The 21027-nt window shown below is 41.3% G+C and overlaps 1 protein-coding gene across 12 annotated transcripts in view; it reads right to left on the reverse strand.

Moving 5' to 3' along the window:
* LOC308053646 (uncharacterized protein) overlaps nucleotides 1-21027 on the reverse strand; it is a gene marked incomplete at its 5' end in the record, with an annotated part of 168661 nt that overhangs the window by 102427 nt on the left and 45207 nt on the right. The window contains one exon of one of the 12 annotated variants that reach the window (XM_080365168.1): nucleotides 11522-11614. The exons of the other annotated variants lie outside the window; for them this stretch is intronic. Within the exon in view, the coding sequence (XP_080221294.1) occupies nucleotides 11522-11614 (93 nt within the window). The remainder of the gene's footprint in view (nucleotides 1-11521; nucleotides 11615-21027) is intronic. 12 annotated transcript variants of the gene reach the window in all.

Raw genomic sequence — 21027 nt, forward strand, 5'->3', positions numbered from 1 at the left:
CAGGTTTTCAGCAAAGAGCAGGAGTCGGGAGAGGCTGGTCATGGCAGTGAATGCCCCCAAGCTGGCACACAGCAAAGGAGGGCCTTTTCTAGCATTTTCATCATCCCAGCACTAATACTTCTCTGACTGTCTTGTGGGTCTGGAGTTGGCAAAACAGCTTGACTTTCCAGCTCCACCTGTAGTAGGAAATTTGACTTCGGACTGTGATCTGTAGGGGTGATTATCCTTTAATGCACTACTGCAGGAAAGGACTCATTTCACTTAAGAAAAATAGGCACTGAGAATAAATCTGCAAGTATTTTACCCCAACCCCGATACCTTTGCACTTCATCCTGCTCCAGCGTTATCTTATGATCCTCCACAGTTAGCAAATGATTGATGTTATCTAAATATTTCTTTTACCCACTTTCCTCATCTTTTGCAGATTATAAGTATTACTTGTTCAGCCAGTTCCCTCTGCAGTTTGTATAAGTGCAGAAACAAAAGCAACCAAGAAGTACCTGCTCAGACAACGATCAGAAATTGATTCTATTTATAAAACTTGTTTTTCTCTTTTGTTTTGTAAGATATTCATAAATGGTAATGTAATTAGCATCCTTGTAGGTCTAGTATGAATAGTTCTTTTCATTAAAGTTAAAATAATTAATGTTTTTAATGCCTGTCAAGGCTTTGGAAGTACAAAATGCTGTAGGCTACAAAGGACAAAAAATAAGGCTACAGTTAAAAACATATATTATAAATGGTCCCTTAAACCCTAGTGTGGTATCCTTTTATCATTCCTTCATTCTGAGGTTAGTAGGTTATTAACCTGTATCCTGAGGGAGAAAGGATGCACATCAATTATATCAATTGAATAGACAAATGAAAATCAAATTAAAAATTTAACACGCACAACCATAATTACAATACAGTGCTTCTAAGAGGAATTTCATCTGAGGAATGAAATGTAAAAATGCTTTCTCAATTTTAACTGCAATTTACAGTAGCAGGAAGAAGTAGCCAGAGACAGGCAACCCAATGAAACCAAAGTCCATGCAGGAGATTTCAATGACTCCTAGTCCCAAATTGCTATTGTGACAAATCCATTGTAATTTAATCAACCAGTCCAGTATTTAACACTGTGAGGAGTGCTTTAAGAATAGAGATTTGTGTTACTTCTAGCTAAAGTCTAGCACAAGCATGGCCAAAACTGAAGACATGAGGCCATGTGGCTTTCCTGGCACAGCCACCGAGGATGCGCAGAGTCCCGCTCTCCAGCCTGGCACTGGCCGCACCAGTTCACTACTCCTCTGTGTTAGTATGTCTACTATAAAATACAATAAAATATTGCACCCACTCATCACATGCTATCAGTATCTACACTTTCCATGCAAAAGTAGTGCACTCATTCATTTCACCTGCTATACAGTTTCAAGGTCATCATTAAAACCTGAGTGAGTCAGGGAAACCTATTTTTTGCATACTTTCAAAACTGCGCAGTTGTGGTCCTCTGGGTTTTGTGCCCTGTGTTACCTCTGCTCCTAACAGAAAAGACTAAGTGTTTAGAGGCGTCCCTCAGAGAAATAAAAAACTCTAATTCTGCCACCCACTGAGATCTTTTGATTGCAATTTTAAACTAAGATGCAAAACTATTTAGCTCATTTAAGTAATTAAATGTGTTTATACCGTGTAATTACATGTATTAACATCAGCATATTTAAACAATTAAATAAACAATCACAACACTTGCGCCTTTCACGGTATTTACGTATCACAACAAGCTCCAGCTTCATGAACCTTCCAGCTGCCAAAGTCCTATGGGAAACACCGGGATGCACAAGGGGTCCCCAGCCACTCAGGAACCACCAAATTGGGTTGTCACCTTCCATTACTGCACTTGAAAACAGATGTGAAAAATGTAACGGCGCAGTTAACTCATTTCAGTATCTCCAAGGGATAGCAGAGAAGAGCGAGGAGGCTGGACAAAATAAAATACCTGGAAGAGGACAGGCAGGCTTTTAAGATAGCAACAGTGATGCAAAAAAATGCATGCATAAGCACACATGAAACAATGTACAAGCAGGCCGTTACTCAAAATGCCCATGTACTAAGACTAACAGCTAGCAACTAGACAGAGTTTCAACAGCTGTTTTAAAACGATAAAGGAGGTTGTAGAAAAACTCTCCAGAAGCTGCACCAATAAGCCTCTCCAGGCCTTCCCTGGAGGCTCAGAAGTACCACGCAACAGTAAAAATCACATTATTCCTGCAAACACTGCCAAAGACTTCACCTGAGAAGCTGGAAAACAAACTATACAACCAACACGCAAACACAGGACCTCAAGCTCCTTCTGGTTCTGACAAAACACTGAGGAGAACTCGCAGAAGAAAACTGAAAACAAACAAGACAACAAAAGTCTCAGGAAATAACTGGGGTACAGGAACAAAAAGAGACAGACGAATGCTTCCCATTCCCAACACAAAATCCTAGACATGGGATTATTTCCTTATATTCTTACTTTAACCCAGAGGACACTGCGATGTGTGAGACCACATGCTTGTTTAACTTGCTGCCAAACAAACACCATTATGAGTGGTATGCAGACGTGATGGTGAAGATAGTGAAGATAGAAAGTACTGGTACAGCCCATGGGAAATATGGGTATTTCTGATGTAAGAAAATACAGAAAGACTAAAATCAGGGCAGCCAAACCCTTCCTTTTTACCATACAGGCTTGGCCAAGCATCCCCTCAAGCCACTGCTGGTCCAAGCCTGTGCCAGTGGGCACAGGGAATGCACATCTCTTCCTTCCCTGCACTGCCTGTACTTCTCAAGCCAGAAACAACTTTCTGGCAATGACTCCCAATTATCTTAACACCAAAGTTGGGGAAGAAGCTAGAGGCTCTGCTTCTCTTTGCAGATTTGCCTGTAACTTCAACACTTCATCACTTGTAAGCTAGGGACAATTACTCAGAAACAAATCGGGAACGAAGGAAGCACTGCAATGGAGCTATGCCATTTTAATGCTATTTCTGTCTATATAAAATCTTCTGTAATTTGTTTACGACTACCAGATTCAACAATAGTGTGCAAATGCAAACCCATTTATGTTAATGTCCTCTCTCTCTCTTTCTCAGATCAGATTCTGAATAAAAATTAGGTAAATACTCTGTTTGAAAATATATAAGATGAGAACTAGTTGAGCAGGGAGCAAGAGAACCTCCAAATGCACGATCTTATCAACCACATTATTTTTTTTACTTAATAACTTAAGTGTACTGTTAGTGAAATTACAACCTGCTTGTGACACAATAAATTTACAACAAAATTCATTCCATAAATTATTCAATTCGCTGACTGCAACTATGCTAAGAAATACCACCATGAGCAGATGATTAGCATGTGAAAGGAAAGCCATCTCCAGACTGAAACAATCACTGTCACACCTCCATTTGAAGATGCCTAGTGGAGTTTTGTAAAATTACCATTAAGAATACACATTTAAGGCTTTGTAGTTTCTATAAAAGCGTTAAGTATTTGATTTACATTAGATTCATTTGTTCTTTCTTCAACTGTCTCTTTTTCCTGCAAACCATAACTGTTTCAATAAATGCTGGCTCAATCAAGCGTGCATTAAAACAAAAGAATTTAAGTTCAATAAAAGTGATGAATCAGAAGTAGAATCTAACCTTCCCCCACCCCCTCCCCTCGCCACATGATTGCTACAGCAGGAGAAACAGGCTGATTTGCTAGCGTAGAGGCACAAAATAGTCGTCCCACATGTCCACAGTATGTCCACACCTGGAGGGATAACCCAGGGTCTGGACCACTGGCATGGAGTTGCTGAATCAATTGCCAAGTCCTTCTCACCATCAGTAAGGAGAGAAGGTTGGTGATGAAGAAATATTCCTATGAAATACCGTATCTTCCTTCAGAAAAACAGCAGAGCTCTCAGAGGACAAAATGGGCATCTCACAGTCTAACCCGAACCAAATTATTTTGGTTACATTTACCAAATTAAAATGGTAGTGGAAGTTCAGCAATTAAGTTGGTGGTCTGCCCAACTACAGGAGAACGAGAATACTAAGTGTAACTGACATGCAAGAATCATCAGCATCTACTACAAGCATGAGCAAAATCAATGGAAATGCTTTACCAGGCTGCTAAGATGGTTCCTTCAGCTTCTACAGTTACTTTCTGCCCCAAACAGCTATATAGCAGTAGGAGAACTGGCTACAGCTGCATGTCCCATACATCGCTGCAACATAATGCTGGCAGCTATTTTTTACAGCAGTCCCTTAAAAATATTCCAGTAGGGCAAGAAAAAGATTAAAACCTCTCGCTATGCTCTCCTTTTACACTAATTGTTTGAAGAATGCTTTTTATTTCAGGATGCAGGAGTAGCTGCTCAGAAGACATGCATTACCTCCCTGATGAACAACCCACACCCAGCTGTTGCAATGCCCCATTCAGAGAAAACAAGCAGATGGACTAATTTTAAGCACAATTTTCTCAGGTGACCTAGATGAGTTTATCAAAATGCCTACATACAACAGACCCTTCTGATCCAGGCCCATGAAATGTAAACATCTTGCCCATTAGAAGCATTTAAATGGCTTCCAGCATCTTTACCTCCTGCTGGATTTCCCTGCTAGAGAAATTTGAGGAGTACCTGTAAAGAATTTATTTCCCTGGAAAGGAGAAGGAAGGATTCTTCTTGTTCTGGGAATCAACATGTTACATTTTTACAAAATACTATTTAAAAAAAAAAGTTCAACAGCAGTCTCCAAGTCATGCAAGAGTCACTGCCATGACAAAAATCCACTTTCACAGACATGAGCGTTTCAAAATAAGAGCTACCATTTTTAAGCCACATAAAGACACTAGTCTGACTTCTCACCAACCGTGCAACTTGGGGGGGGAGGGGGCATGGTTCTAGAAGTGATGACTACAAATAAAAAAAACACACAACACTTTTTTGCTCCTCTACCCAGAAACTTTACTGGCTCTATATAAGGTTGCACTACCCCAACCACTGACAAATTACTTTATCTTTTCTTGTTCCGGGTTCGTTATCAGCACTCAGACACGTTCCCTAACTCCTTCTTGAAGTCTCTCCCATCTGAAAGCAGTAGCTTACATTATTCATCAGGATAATCACAAACATGCACAGAGCCATAGATATGTAATGGAGAGGCTGACTTGTATCCGATCCAAATTCCATGCACTTCATGGAGCTTATGACTTTCCCATAAATTTTTGCAGCATGGACGTACCTCCATTCTCAGCCACTCCGACAGTCTCAAAGCAGGGACAACTTTGGAAAAAGTTCTCATGCTCCCCCATAAAGTTTTATTTCTTTTGAAGAGGAAAATCAAGTAGATATATTATGCCACGTTTTCATGGGTCCTCCAGCTGGATGTATTTGTTTATGCATGCCCTCTCCTGACTATGCATAGCAAAGGCACAAATGGTGTTCATGCCCTTAAACAGTATTCTGGAAATTCAGTGAAATTAAACATTTTCAAGACCACAAGAACAGCAAAATCAAGTTACTGTTGTTTCCAATGGCTCTATGAAAAAGCCAAGAAAAGTCAGTGCCCTAGTTAGCATCGACTGCTGGCAACCAATGACTGGGCGATTTTTAAGGCAGCTGCGTTACCTTCTGACATGTAAAGCAATTGCCACAGGACTGTGGCTGACTCAGGCTGCTTCTTGCAAGGTTGATGAGAAAGATGTCTCTCTAGATCACCAAAGGTAAGAGTAAAAGCCCAGTCAGCCTAGAAGAGGAAAAAAATTAAATATGTCTGTAACGACAGGAGCTGAAATGATGTTTGCATGGGAGATTATTAAACAGGGACAGATAGGAAAGGTGAGGGATCTTCATGTCAGGCGCTTTCCACTCACGTTACTGGAAATATCCCAACTCCTTTTGCACAAGATTATTAAATAACAGTAATGAAGTAGTAGATTAAGAAAATGGAGATAATTCTAAATCACTCTAATTTGAGACCAAAAAACGATTCTTTCCATTAAGCTTCAAAGCCCTCCTGAGCAGATTCGTGTCATCAGATGCAGTCTAATAAGGAAGAAAGAGACAATGCATTCACAGCCACATTAACCAGTAATAACTGTAACTTCAGCAGAAGACAGAATCACGGCGACATTAATAAGTGATGAGATCACAAAACATCTGGAGAAATGTGAGCTGATATAAAAAGTAGCCAGCACAGTCTTATAAAGGGTAAATCTTGTTTGACAAATCTGCTGGAATTTTTTAAAGAGGTAACACAGACTCCAGACAGGAAGAAAACATAGGACATAATCTGTTTGGATTTTAAAAGGTTATTTGACACATCACAGCCCACAGGCTGGTGAAAGTATGGCAAGTCAAAAATGCACCAGATTTGAACGGACAAATAAAACTAAGGAAGTTAACAGCCTGGTAGTGTTATTGGCAAAGAACAAAGGGAGCAAAGCAGAGCATGTTTTGTTCTGCACACATAAGATAAAGAGGAAGACATCCTAACACAAACATGTAATCAGCTGGATCACATTGAACCATATAGTGATATACTGTATAATGGCCATGATACCCATTTTAACTGTAAAATGAGGAGTTTTAATATTAGAGGCTTAATTTATAATGATGCCTTTGGAAGATGCACAACAGGAGAACTGGGAGACACTCTAGGAATAACTACATAGAAATAATGATGGGCAGAAGGCTAACAAGGCAGACTGAGCCCTGCATGACGGGGGACGCTGGCCAAGTCCTCCATGAACTGTGCACTGGCCAGTTTCAAAGATCACTTCTGGATTGCTCTAAAACAGGAGCAGTATGCCTTAAGCTTTTTGTCTTAAGGACAAAGTGATAAAATGTTGATCCCTAACTCACACAGAAAGAAAATACAAAGCACTCTTTATATTTTAGTAGACCAAAGTTTTACTGTTTTTTCTTTATCTCAAACCCTTTAAAATCTACGTAGTGTTCTCTCTCGGAATAAAGAGAGAGAACAATCTGCCCAAAAATCAGGTTCTGACACAGTTGTGGGCAGCGGGTTTGGGTAGGCCAAAGTTTTAGTTTTTTTTTTTTCTCCCAGCGAAAAAGACCATGTAGTGGGATCATCTTTGAGGCTCTGATCCCTCCTAGTGCCTGGCAGAAAGAATAGCCACAACTCCCATGTGGCAAGTCCATACACAGATTAACAAATGTCCAAGGGCTGACTCAATTTTAGATCCTTGTGAAGTAGATCCCTGGCAGGAAAGGAAATTTTCTCCAGACTCTCCCGAAGTCAACTCCTGCAAGTCAACAGTAAGCTAAGCAATGAATAGCCAGCAGTGAGCAGATGTCTTCTTCAGCAACAGGCTCCACATGTATTCTTGGAAAACTGATGAGAAATTTCTCTCCCTTGAAACAGAGCAAATAGTCTAACATCAGAAGGATCACAGATAATGAGTGCTCCAAAGATTTAGATTATCAGTGGACTGAACACTTGGAAAGCAAGATAGCCCCTCCAGAGCTGCTCGGGCTGTTTAAACCAAAGATGAAGACAGAAAAAGCATAGAAACAGAAACTAAAACCAGAAAATCAAATAAAGTCTGGTCACAAGGGGGACCGTTGCATCTCTGGCTTGAGTACATGTGACAGTGTGAATGTACACAGAGGGCACCTACTGAAAGTAAAATGCACATCAATGCTTCCTGCTCTTTGTCCATCAGTGGCCCTCATTTTTTCTTGATAAAACCATTAATGACTGAGATTATTTGTTCAGTTGCATTGCCTCCCCCTTCTTCTGTTTGCAGCACAATTCTCTTTTATGCTGTGGAAGTGGACTCGCAGGGAGCTCCAGTAGCCCTTCACGTGTTTACTGTTCCATTGCACAAAACCAGTTGTCTTGTTGCAGTTCAAACACCACCAGCCTTTTTCCCCCTCTGGCAGGCACCAACAAGTAAAAACTAATGCAGAATTCATAATACATAAAACTTGATCACATTTTCTGCTTCTCAGCTGAAACATATTGATCTGGTTACTATTTGGGATGAAACACGGAAGAAGAGAAGTTCCTCATATATATAAAAATAAATTATTTAATGTAGATGACCAAACACGTATACAGTTATATTACACATGTAGATCAATACATAATTTTTGCAAAGCATTTGGCCATCTCTGGAGATAATGAACACACATGAAATTAAGCCCCAATTTACCACATTATGCCAGTTTAACATATCCATTAATAGCACTGATCTTAGTGGAGTCAGACTTTCATGGAACCAGTGGGGAATAAGGATAACCCAGAGAGGAGAGAATCATAGAAAAAAAGAATGGGAAAAAGGCAGCATGAGAGGAGGTGGGTCAGCGACATAAAAGGCAGCTGGCTACTCGTGTGGGGTTTCTGGTCCTGCCCAGGGAGCCTGTGCCGAGCATCACCTAAGGAGACACTGCCAGAAGATCTGATGAGAGTTTCTCAGAAAACTGAAGCCTCTGCACAATGCAATATGCAGCCAGCTAGGTCGGGAGCGTCTGGCCGGGTGTGGGGCAGAAGGATTGTGAACAAATAGCAAAACCAGAAGGATCAGTGAGCGCAGGGCAAAATGCAGAAGAAACTATGTGTGACCATGACACTTAAGCGATCGTTTGGTCAGGGGCTGCAGGCAGTACTGCCCGCTTCATACCAGTGATGAAGCTGAGAGCTATGGGACACACAGTGTCCATGTACAGGGATGTACATGGTTGGACTCTATGATCTTAAAGGTCTTTCCCAACCCAAACGACTGATTCTATGATTCTATGAGCTACCCAGCCCACCACTCTAAAGTGAGAGCCTGCAGCACACCAAATTGCTCTAGGAGACAAGAATAAGTCTTCAAAGAAAACTTAGTTCAGCGTTTTCCAACTTTTGGAATTTGAAACTTAAATAATCTCCTTTTCACCTTTTCTTATAAAAAAAATGCATGGAGGATTGTTTTTAAACATAGCCTGCAGCACAGCAGGCTGCTGAGGCAGCAGCACGGTCTTGAATTGCAATTTTTATTTATTATTTTGTTGTGCTCCCTATATTTTTCTTACAGCACAGAGAAGGAAAAAGGCAATTTTCAAAAGTTTATAACTCAACTCTACCACAATGAAATATCATTTGGGAAAGAGAAGAGTGGGGAAAGAAGGACATTTATGGCAAATCTCCATTGCTGGTGCTTTTTCTTGTCTCTTTGCAAATGTCTACAGAAAACACCAACAGAATTAAGGCTTACAGGAAAAAAAAAAAAATCACAAAAATGCTACAGTGGAATATGTTAAGCAATCCCAGTATTATATATACCTGTCTTTTTAAGTGTTCATGTAGAAATACACTTGTAACCATGTAAGTGCGTGTTTTGTGGGGGCACGATGGTTGATCACAGGGAGCACTAGGGACAAGGCAAGGTGTTCCCCACTCGTGACCATGACAGTACAGCCATGCACCACAACATGCCTTTGTCATAAATTTTACTGGGCTTTACTTTGGAATTATTCTAGCAAGCACTCATACATATATTTAGGGAGACTTACTGCATTTTTCCACCTGTAAAACTTTAACTGCTTTGTATTTAATTAACATAAACCTCAGAAGGAAAGGCGGAGGGGGGGGGGAATGAAAACAAAGGCCCTGGGTTTCTCCTTGGTTGCAGGGGCTCAGCAGACATTCCCTTTAGCTTTGGTAACATTAACCAACATAAAACCAATTACTAGAATTAATTCAAATACATTTCTTCTCCCAAAACTTGTAACTTCAAGACAATTCCTGTGAACCTCCCTGAGGGAAAGGAAAGGGACGTGCCTACAAGGGATGTCTCCTTCTTACCAGGGCTATGTACAGTGCCCCAAATGAAGCACTTCTGGGGTGAAAACAGGAAGAAAAAGAAACATTGTGATGAGCAAGTGTTTGAACTAACAGCTGCAAAAAACTTTATTTCAAAGTTGCTTTTGAACATTTTACAAGTTATACAAGAAAAAATTCAAATATCAAATTTTTGCGATGTTGAAACAAACGCTGGGCTTGGAGCAGAGGGCAGGTAAGGAGGGCAAGGATGCACGAGTCATCATTTTAAGGTATTATAACAAGTCTACTTGCAAATGGATAGAGAAGCAATACCTGCATCCACAGCTCATCATGGATGACTAGCCAGCCAAAACTCAAATGTGACCCAGGAGGACTACACTCCAGGAACACACAGCAGCTTTACCTAAACACTTTCGAGCATTCATCACTATTGCTAGCACTAAGCCCAGACTCTCTCCTGACGCTGCGAAACAATCTCCTGAAAGCTGGAAGTCATCACCAGCTGGGAGCTGACACTGAGCTGGGCAGCACTGGGTCTCCCTGGGCCAACATCAGCAGAGGAGCTGGCAGGGCAGGGCATGGGAAGATGCAGCCAGCTCTGCCAAATCCTTTCAGATTCCCACGTTAGGAACCAGGAACACTTAAAACAAACTCTTACTGGGGCTTCTTCTAAGTCCTCCCTCCAAGGCTGCCAAATTAACGTTAGCAAGGGGTTTGAAGAGCTGAAAACAAGTTCAGCATTACACAGTGCATGTTTAAAATACATCTAAAGCCATTCCTGTCTCTCAGATTCTGGAATGAAGTCGATGGCAATTTCACCAAACTGGTCCCGAAGTATCATTAGACACAGCGTAAAGTAGAAAGAAAACACTTGAAAATAAGAACATACATACTGGCATGTGAGGCAGGGAGCTTATTGTCAAGTATTACATTTTTTTCTAACTGCAATATGAAGTCTTAAAATAATTTCTACATAGGTTTTCTGTGTAAAAAGCACAGTCAGTGAAAAGTTACACTAATTTAAACAAAATTAATAAAGAAATGTTCTGCTTCTTTTTATCATCTTTCTACCTCTCATAATTTATCATGCAAATTAAATCGCAGTAATAGAAAATGAAAAGAAAACAAACTCTGCAGTATATTGAAACCTCTATCCAGCAAGAGATAAGGTTGAATATTAGAAGGAAAGGTGCAGAAAATTAGCTGTCCATACAATAACTGGGAGGGAAACTGTTTTATTTAGCCTGGAGGGATTTTTTGTTGCCAACTGACTAAATTAAAATCCAGACTATTATACCCAGTATCACACCAGAAAACGCCTTTTCCTTGCACTTTTAGATAAATTTCCATTGATCTCATTTTATGCATGATTACATTTTTAATGAGATGTACAATATTTCGAAGCTAATTTTAAATGCCTTCTCTCTCTTTCCTTCCTCCATTCCCCTTACCTCCTCCCACCATATACACACTTACTGCTTGTTGGATTAACATTTCTGATAAATTGCTAGACCAGAAAGGAGCATTACCAAGAGGAAATAAATTACTTCTATCTATTGCAGCTCCAGCATAGTAAAGTAACCTTAAAAATTCCCACTGTCTAATTATGCTACCTTACAATTCTTGCCAAAAGTAATCATTTTATTTCTTGTAATCATTTTATTTGTTGTCAGTAACCCTGAAAAACACACAGATCATGGTAAGAAGTTACCTACCTCTGCTGGCAGTACTGGCCATAAGAATTAGCACTCCCTTGAAACCCAAAACTCTCCAGAAATAAAAAGTTTTATTCACAAGATCTTTGACTCCTGCGAATAAAGTACAAAGCAGGTGAACGTGGGTGAACTGGCCTGTTGCCAGAGCGTGGTGATCTTGCCTTTAAAATATTAGGCAATAATTGATTTTCAGCATGGAAAACTTGGCTCGTTCCCAAAAGTTTAAAACTTTATTTTCTTCCTTTTACTATTTTTGGTAAAATCATACCCTGTAAAACAAAGGGGGAAATTGCAGGGACAAAGCATGAAATAAAAGTTCTGCCTCTAGCCCGTCATTAAGTACCCAGCATTTTATTTCCCTCTTTGATTTCAGAGCTGGTTTTTTGTGAATAGGAGTTGGTTTGTTCATGTGACAGGCAGAGGTTTGAAGCAACACATTGCAATGACCAAGGCAGCAAGCAGAAAAGAGGCCTCAAGAGATGTCGGTACGTAGGAGCAACGCTCAGAAAATGAAAGTAACAGAAGACCATCTGAAGGGTATAAGCTGCAGTGGGCTGGTGACGCAATGCCTTTAAAGGAGGTTTCAAACAGCATATCAACTTCATACACTGACTACTATCCTGTTCCTCCCCCAGCATAAGCCAGTATTTCGCTCTTCCCATACCCCTTCCCTGGGCCACCAGCACCCCGATAAGCCCTCCAGTTCTGCACAGGTGGAATCCCCGCTGCTCCACCGTTCCCCAAACAGGGCTGTGTTTTTCCCTGCTCTCCTGCTCTTCCTCTAATTATTTCATATGTATTTCAAAGTGTGATGTTCCAACCAGACAGTGAAATGTAAGTGCAGCTTTGTAAGCCCTGACCAGCGCCAAGTAATAACTATACCTTAATATATAAGGTAACGCATCCCAGAAGGCTTTACCACCGAGACACACATATATACCAGCCCACTGTCAAGTCACCATCAATTTGCAGTTACCGCCATAAATTTTTGCAATTCTGCTACCTAGTCAGTTTCTCTCCAGTTTGTATTTAGGAAGGGAAAATAACTAAATGACTAAGTGTGGAGATTTAGGTATCTCTTAATTGAATTTCAACTCCATAATTTCCAACCATTTCTCAAACTTGCCAAGAGTGTCTGGAATCACTTCTTTTGTCCTCTGGAAGGATAGCAGCTGCTCTCCTCTCCTGTGCCAGCCTCAAGAGCACATTCACTACTTCATCATTCACAGATCTGAAATGACTGAACAACTCCTGTCCAAGGCAAAGCTTCCCAGCTCTCCACTTGATTTACCTTCTCAGTTTAAGAACAAAGTATCAATAACTACACTCTTGGAAAATTTAATTCTCCTATCAAATGTGCACCCATCTTAAAGGGTGTCAGTGCAGACAACTGTAAGCAAGGCTGTGGGGGACCATGTCATGGCACCGCTGAGCATAAAATGCAACTGCAGCCTCCAGCTTGTAAGTGGTGTGGGTGTTCCTGGGAATTGGGTTGACTGGATACAAACTGCGTTCACCAAACTCCTAAGTGCCCTTTTGCGTTTCTCTGGCAGCTGTTCAGCACCAACAGCAGCTGTGTCAGGAAGGGCCAAGAGCACCTTTAGCACTGGATCTGCAGTGGCAGCTGGTCTGGTGATGAGCAGGGATCGACTGAAAGGAGGGGAATCGGGGACTGTGAGATGGGATAGCCCTGAAGTAAAGCAGAGGTGGAGAATATGAGAAAGCTGGCGAGGACGCCAGGGAAAGGGAAGCGGGTTGAGACAGAGACTGGGCTCTGAAAACCACGGAAATGAAGGAGCAGTGGAGGAGCATCAGCTCAAGCTGAAGCATCATGAGAGGGGATTAGGAGTTTAGGCTCAGGACAGTGGAAATGAAGTCGAATAAAACATCCCGCAGACAATGGGAGCAGGAAAGAACCTTAAATGCAAATCCACATTTCACAAAGGATTTATCGTTATCCAGCACCGCTTTGAGAATTAAGTGTTTCCATCAGAAGTCTTGTCCCCGTGCACTAACACGACAGACAGTGTGAGCCTTTCCAGATGTGGGAGTGCAGATGGGCTTATGGATCTGCAAAGCAAAATATTTTCCTGCTCTCCCCAAATGGATGAATGGGACCTTTACACAACATGTGAAAAATTATCACTGCCAAAAAAGCAGTGTTACAGGCCACAGACAGCAGGATCCTGAGATCAGAACCTGTGTGTGAAAACACACAAAAAAGCTCTAGATAGGTAAACATTTGAAAAGAAGGAAATCTGACCACCAGGATGCACGTCCAATTCGTATTAAATTGTAGTTGGAAAGGATGAACAATGTCAGAATGTTTCGTGAACAAATGGCAGGTCTTTGTAGTGAAATTAAAAAACTGTAGAACTTTCACAGCCAAACAATAGCAAAGAAGCATTATCACAGGGTTACTCGAGCACAGCCACAATTAAACAGAAACTTGGTGAAAAAATGTAATTTCCATAGATACACTTTGAGGTGTCCTGCAAATGATACTGGCAGAGGAGAAGGGAGAGAAAAAAACAACCCATGTGGACTAAGCATACCATAAATTCACGAAGAGACCAGCCAGAGATCAGAACATCCACATCCGCGAAACCTCTAGCAAGAGAGATGCATTCTTAAAGGAAAATCAAACTCATCACAAAGCAGTAAGATTAGACCAATATAGCTAACATTTTAAATACAAAAACCTGCATGTTCATGTGGCTTCCACATGTACTGAATGCATCCATGTTTCTCCAAATACATGGTGTGAAAGCCATAGACTATTTATATTTGTCCTGGCTGCCTGCATTTCATCACATCTTTTTAAGCAAACCATTGTACAAACTAAACACAATTTCCCTGCATTACCTGTGGCATGTGGTCTCATAAGGAACTTAAATTGCTGACCTGCCTCTAAGGAGGGATAATCTGCAGCGGACAGTCTGTGTATGTCTGCTGTGCCCCTACAGCAAACCAGAGTGAAATATAATTTCCATCTGTTTTTTAAAATTACTGAGTCTTTTGATGAATATTTGTATTGAAGTAATGCATGTAAGAACACCAATATGGGGTTAAACCCTGGATTCATCTGTCCCAGTATCCGTTTCTGACCGGGACCAGTAGCAAGTACCTCAGGTGAGCACAAACCCTTCCCCACACACAATAAGCATTTTAGCATCTGCTCCACCAAAAACAATTTCTCTGGGCCCAGCTGTATTTAGCAGACATCTGAGTTTTATCCTAATTGTGCGGGTATATCTTGGACTGGGATTGTTTTCAACAGAGTATGTTTTCAAAATAATCCCAGACATTTGGCAGGGAAATTGCAAAAGCTGCTCGTAGGCTGTATGTAACTTTTCACACACAAAAGCAATCATTGCCTTCATTTAAATGGCTCTCCAAATGGATCCCGTTCGTGTGCTGGCAAGTCAGAGAGCCTGAACTGAGTCTGCATTCAGGAATGTGAACTTCTGGACAGTGCTGGATCACAGGCTCTTTACCTGCACTCCCAGCTCCAGCTCTGGTGCAAATAAATAGCCCAGGCTGGGGAGGGCTGAAGGCAGGGACAGGGGCAGTATCTCATAGGTGAACTCTTTCTTTCGACAGAGGCATAACCAACTCCCACACCCTGTTATTGCTGCTACTGCTTTATTAAAATGCATAAAGCAGCCAGAAGCAAAGACACCAATAAATTCTTCTGTAAAAGCAGAAATGTTTTTTTCAAATGGCTCCCTTAACACTAATAATCACAGCTTTCTTATGTGTACTTGACTCTGGTTAACCTTTTTCTGCCACTTTTTAACTTCTCCAAGTCAGGTACTAATATGGAACTAATGTGGGGTTTATCTTCCCTATAGGAATAGCAGAAAGAGCACTGCACATTATCGTAATCACGCAAGCTCCTTCCAGAAACTGCAGGACTTTAGATCAAAGCATCCGCATTATGGCACAGGAAAAGAATTTAATAACAATTGTGGGACTAAGCATTTTTTTAATGTTAAGGGGGTTTTATTGAATATTAATCCTATATAATGCTCCTGAAAGTTGGCAGAAGGAAAACTGATGTCCCAAATAGTTACTGTGGCCTTCCACATTGTAGGGATGCGATTGCAGACTAATCAGAATTCATCATGCCATTAGCAGGAGGACAACAGGAAAGGAGACACTTTCTCCCGCATCATGCTGCTTGAAACAACAAGAACTGTGAGAACAGAGCTCGTAATTGTTAACCTTAACTAAGCACTTAAAGTTTGCATGGGTTTTTTGGTTCATAGCTTGCAATTTCTTTCAATACAACTCATACTCAATATTTGCACTTTCAGTTTTACCTTCTATTAAAGATTTGCATTATATTTCATCTCCCAGGGGAACAGAGATTCTGGGAACATGTCTGCTGTGAAAATGAACAAGAGGTATGCAGAGTTTTTCCCCCTCCTATTTCTAACTGCTGGATACTTTCCTTTTTCTTCTTTTTTTTTTTCCTGGAGGAGGTCACTCCAGCTGCCCAACAGAGCTGCAGTCGCGCTCCAGCCACATTAATCCCTGCCCTGCTGAGCCGCTGGAGAAACAGGAATTCATCTGATACCAGCAGGGGAAAGACAGAAGGAAAAATTAAGGAGTAAAAAAAAAGAATGAATAAATAATTCAGGCAAAAGATGAATACTTGAACAAAGCAGCACCTCTGTGCAAGGGACCATCAGGCTGTACTAGAATAGGTAAAAGCACCAACCAACAAAGGTGTACATTATAAAAGTGAAGCCAGTTCACCTGTCTGGGGCGCGGAGATGAGAGCTATCCCCAAGCATCACCTGGACACACATGCTCAGTGCCACGGGCGAGACCTGCTGCCACCCAAACACAGCACAGCTAAACCACTGCGAAGGCAAGAGGTGCTGAGCACCAGGCCCGGACCCCCTCACTGGCACATGCTTGGGAAAACCTCACACGCTACCTGGGTTTGGTGCCAGCCAGTTCAGCTGCGACTGGACAGAGAGATGCTCGGCACAACTTCTCCTTCGGCTGTCTAAGTGCCTGTGGGAAACTCTTTCATTACATATCAATACCATGTTAATTAGTTAAGAACCTGAAACGAAGCAAGTACAGAAACTACTGTTAACGCCATCTCTGCCTCATTGTTTCAGAGTTTGCTGGCACTCAATAGAGATGTTTTCCCACCTGTTCATCATACAGATACTCTAAAACAATAAATGGGAGCATGATCAACCAAGCGCAGTGCAAAAGATCAGATGTTCCCCTATGGTCCCACACCAGAATCTGTGCCGTAACAGTTATCGTTACCTGTGAGCTGCTGCAGTGATGCCTTTGAGCAGCCCCATCCCTGCTGTGCTGATGCTCAAAAGCAATTTACCTGCCAAGAGCATCAAGGCCAGGGCTGAGTAAAAAAAAAAAAAAAAAAAAAAAGACATTAATACATTTTGATATCTTTGTGGTTTATCAATGCAGTCTTGCACGTTTATGAACATTTGGCTTTATTTTACACCAGACAACTCAACACTGCCCTGGAGCAGGCTGCCAGATGTGCAGTATTTACTTTTGCAGCATCATTGCTTGTGACAGGTCAAGTCAAATGGAAACATCATGGGGAGCCACGGCCACTCTCCCAACTGCCCTGCGCACACTCCTCTAGGCACCACTCTCCAAACAGGCTGACCACATTTGTGACATGTCTGGGAGTTATTTTGGAGGTGAGCTGGCAGTGCTGCCCAGCATCTGGACCTGGGATGTAAAATTACAGTCTAAACATCTTAAAGACCAACAAGGTGGGTGCTAAAGTAGAGATTCAAGGCGTGGACTAAATGTGTGAGGATCCCAAGAACTGCAAAGGTAGTTTTCATTCATATCCATATACAGATTTCTCAAGATAAAAACATTAAGCTTGCACCTATGCAATACCAAAGAATATATGTGCTATCAGGCACCCCCAGGAATCTCTGAATGTTTGGCATGTGGGAATAGTGAGAACACCAAACACTTGTGGACATCTCACCAACACACAACATTTGACTGTACTACATACTCTGCTGTCACCTAACCTTGCTTTAAAATTCCCTAGTAACTGAGATTTCTCCAGTCTCTCAAAGACTTTTACTTAGGTCTTAAAGATTTCATTATTGATAGCATTCTTCCTATTATGGCCTAAAAACTTCTTTCATTAAACTCAGCCCTTCACCTTTGGTTTGTAAGATGGGCATCCTGCTGGATAACAGGTCTTTCCACTGTTCCTCACAGCTGTGGCCACTTTTGTATGCTGATGTGGCTGCTTAGTCACTGGTTTGCCAAGCTGCAAAAATTCACCTTTCTTAATCTCTTCTCATAAGTCAATTCTTCCAGGTCCCCAGTTCTCTTTGTTGCTTTTCTGTGAATTTGTTCCAGTTTGTTAATGGAAAGCCACTGACATGGTGCCAGAACAGAGCACTGTTTCCCAGCTGCAGCTGTGGGTCAGTACAGGGGTCACTATTATTTTCCTGCTTTTTACCATGATGGTTCAATGCAGGCAGTCCAAATCTATACCGTTCATTTTTCCTATATGACACTGCAAACTCCTACCTAACTGTCTGTTCTTACCCTGAAATGTCTCTTAGCATTGCTACCACTCAGGTTCTTTCCTATTGAATACACCCATGATGGATTAGAACGTTCATACGCAGGCAGCTATATCATCTCTATTTTTCACAGCTGAATTTTCATTTTTCCCCTTCCTGATATAACTTCTATAAATAACCTGGTATTATACCTGTATAAACCCCCTCACTACTCATCATCCTCCAAAGTTAGTCTGATGACATTTACTTCATCTCTCAAGTTATTAGATGCTATTAAAGGAAATGCATAGAATTAATTCAGGACCAGCCATATGGCTGTAAATAACCCACGCCCACATTAAACATTTTGCCTTTACGCTGTTCTTCATCATTAGCCTTTTGTTGAGTTTTCCATTTGGTAGACAGAGCTTCCACCTCAACCGCCAGAATTAACTTTTCAAACACGAGTCTGGGAGAACAGGAGGGCTATTTTACTCTAATCTGCCACAGAGAATCCACCGCCCTCCTCACACCCACTCCCTTACATGGGTAAAAAGCTGGGAGCAACCTCTGAAGAATTCTATTACCTCTATTGCTAATGAGTTTGCAATTTTCAGTCTTGAGCACAGTTACAATTCTAATCTCCTGGGCCATCTTCTGAAGACTGAGTCAGCACTTTGGCTGCTGTTGGGAATTGTTTGAAGACTGGGAAGGCACATGCAGGAAACATTACTTTTCCTGCCATATCTACTGCAATCATTTAATGATTTCTGTATCGGTCCCATCAAAAATACTGGAGCAGGACTTGGATTAGGCCAAAGCCCCTTACTACAACCCCCACATCTATAGGGCTACTTTGAACCTGCCTCTCAGTTTTACCATGTCAGCATCTTTTTTCCCCATTAAAGACCACTCAAGAATCTTTGAGATGCTGGTGGAAAGCTGATCACATAACAGTTTTCTATTTGTGGCTATATCTAGCAATCTTCACGAAATGACAGGCATTTTTCAGGCAATATGCACACTGTCATCTGAGCAGCAGGACACTGTGGGTTTTTGTCCAGACCAGAAGGAAGCCAGTACACTTAACCCTCCAATTTCAGGCTGCAATAGCTCTTTATTATTTTATCCATAGATTGTCTGGGCACTTCTCTTTTAAACATTCAAAGAGAAAACTTCAGAGCAACCTAAAGGTAGGCATTTTATTGTAGTGAAAGAAAGGAAAAATAAACCAAAAGGAGATTGCCATACTGACAATCTGTTAAAAAAATCAAACCAAAAAATGCAAGGAAGAAATCTTGCCTGCATACCTGTTTTAATGTACCATGCAGACCATCTGAGTTACATAAACAACAAAACCTCAAAAGCTGTTGACATTTGAGTATTTTAAAGTTGCCGTAAGGCATTATTTTGGCAAGTGGTCATGTAATTATTTGTTCTGGAGACTCCACATCAACTGCAGAAGTAGTGAACAGAAGACTGCAGAAGTTTTGCCTGAACATGGAGCAGAACAAAGTGAATGGTATCTGTTTCTTAGCAGTCTGTCCCAACTTGGGCTAAACCACGAGAAATCTCTATTTTTTTTAGAAACAAACTTTAGTCTTATGACAGGTGGCTAAAGGGAAAAACAGTTGACTATTGCCCTTTTTGTAATACCTTCAGAGATGCCCAATCCCAGGCTACCGAACACTTTGAGGAAAGGATGGGCTCTTGGACTGCAGAGTCCTGCGAGCAGACCCTGGAGAAAGATGGACAGGGCAAGCCTCCGTGTCTACTTGCTACCATGGACTGTCAGCATCTCCAAACTGCTTTTTCCACTGAGAGTTCCACACCACCTTTATCTATGTTTATAACTCTTTATAAGAGGGAAAAGAAGCAGGAATCTATAATAAAGTTTTAGATGTTTTGAGGTGTAGATCACAGACAGAAAGCGGCTGATGTCAAAGTCTGGCCTGGCCAGACTGAGGACAACAAGGAGGAGCGTGTTAGGCATATCAGGACCAAAAGAAATTCCAAGAACTGGTTTATTAGTCAATGGAGATGATTATATTATTAATAAGGATACAGACAGGGCAGAACTGGTCAATAAACATTTTGTTAGGAAAGACACAGACAGCATACTCAAATCAGATGAAGACAATGAACTAGTCTGAGTCTGTTTCTAGCCACGGGGTGCATTAAACAATCTAAAATCCAATGGCCTCTGGATGCCTTGTGCTAATAAGTCACAAAGAGTTGCCAGGAAAGATTGCCAATCTGTCAATATGAACTGAAAAAAGTTAACATACCAGAGAAATTGCAGAACACTGGAAGAGCATGACTATTATACCCATACTCACACAGAGCAAGCAAGACTTGTAACTATAGGTTACTTAACCTGACATCAATCCTCAGAAGAAAGTAATAGAAGTTAATATAGAGTTTGATCAATAAAATATTAGAGGATGGGAATAAAATTAACTTGAGTCACAAATGTTTTGTACAGAGTCTTGTTGAGCAAACATCGATTTTTTTTTTTATTTTTTTTTTTTAAGGTTTCATAGTGTTGTTTGAATTGACTGATTCTGAGTCAGAGCCTTTGGGCAAACAGGGCTGTGCCATGCAGCAAAGCCCTCGCAGGGGCTTCCCTGCCCTGGCACCACAGCAGGTGACTGTCACCAGTGGAGGGGCAGAGCCATGGGCCACCAGGCAGCACAGAGGGGTTATCACCTCCCAGCTAGGCCCTTGCTACTCTAGTAAGCTATTTCACATTGGTTTGAGGGCAACAAGCCCCATCTTTCGCTTGAGGTGATCTTCTCAAGTAGACCTTGGAGTATGACAGAAATACATGGCAAAATACAAGAAAACTCGAGTATTATCACATACTGTTGGTATGTGAGTCTTTATCTGTTCTCTCAGCCTGAGCAAAATGACTAAGGGCAGTAGGAAAACCATCCCCACAAAGAGCACACAATGATGGAGACACTC

The sequence above is a fragment of the Falco punctatus genome, assembly GCF_963210335.1.
Source record: "Falco punctatus genome assembly, chromosome: 14".
NCBI classification, from domain to species: Eukaryota; Metazoa; Chordata; class Aves; order Falconiformes; family Falconidae; genus Falco; species Falco punctatus.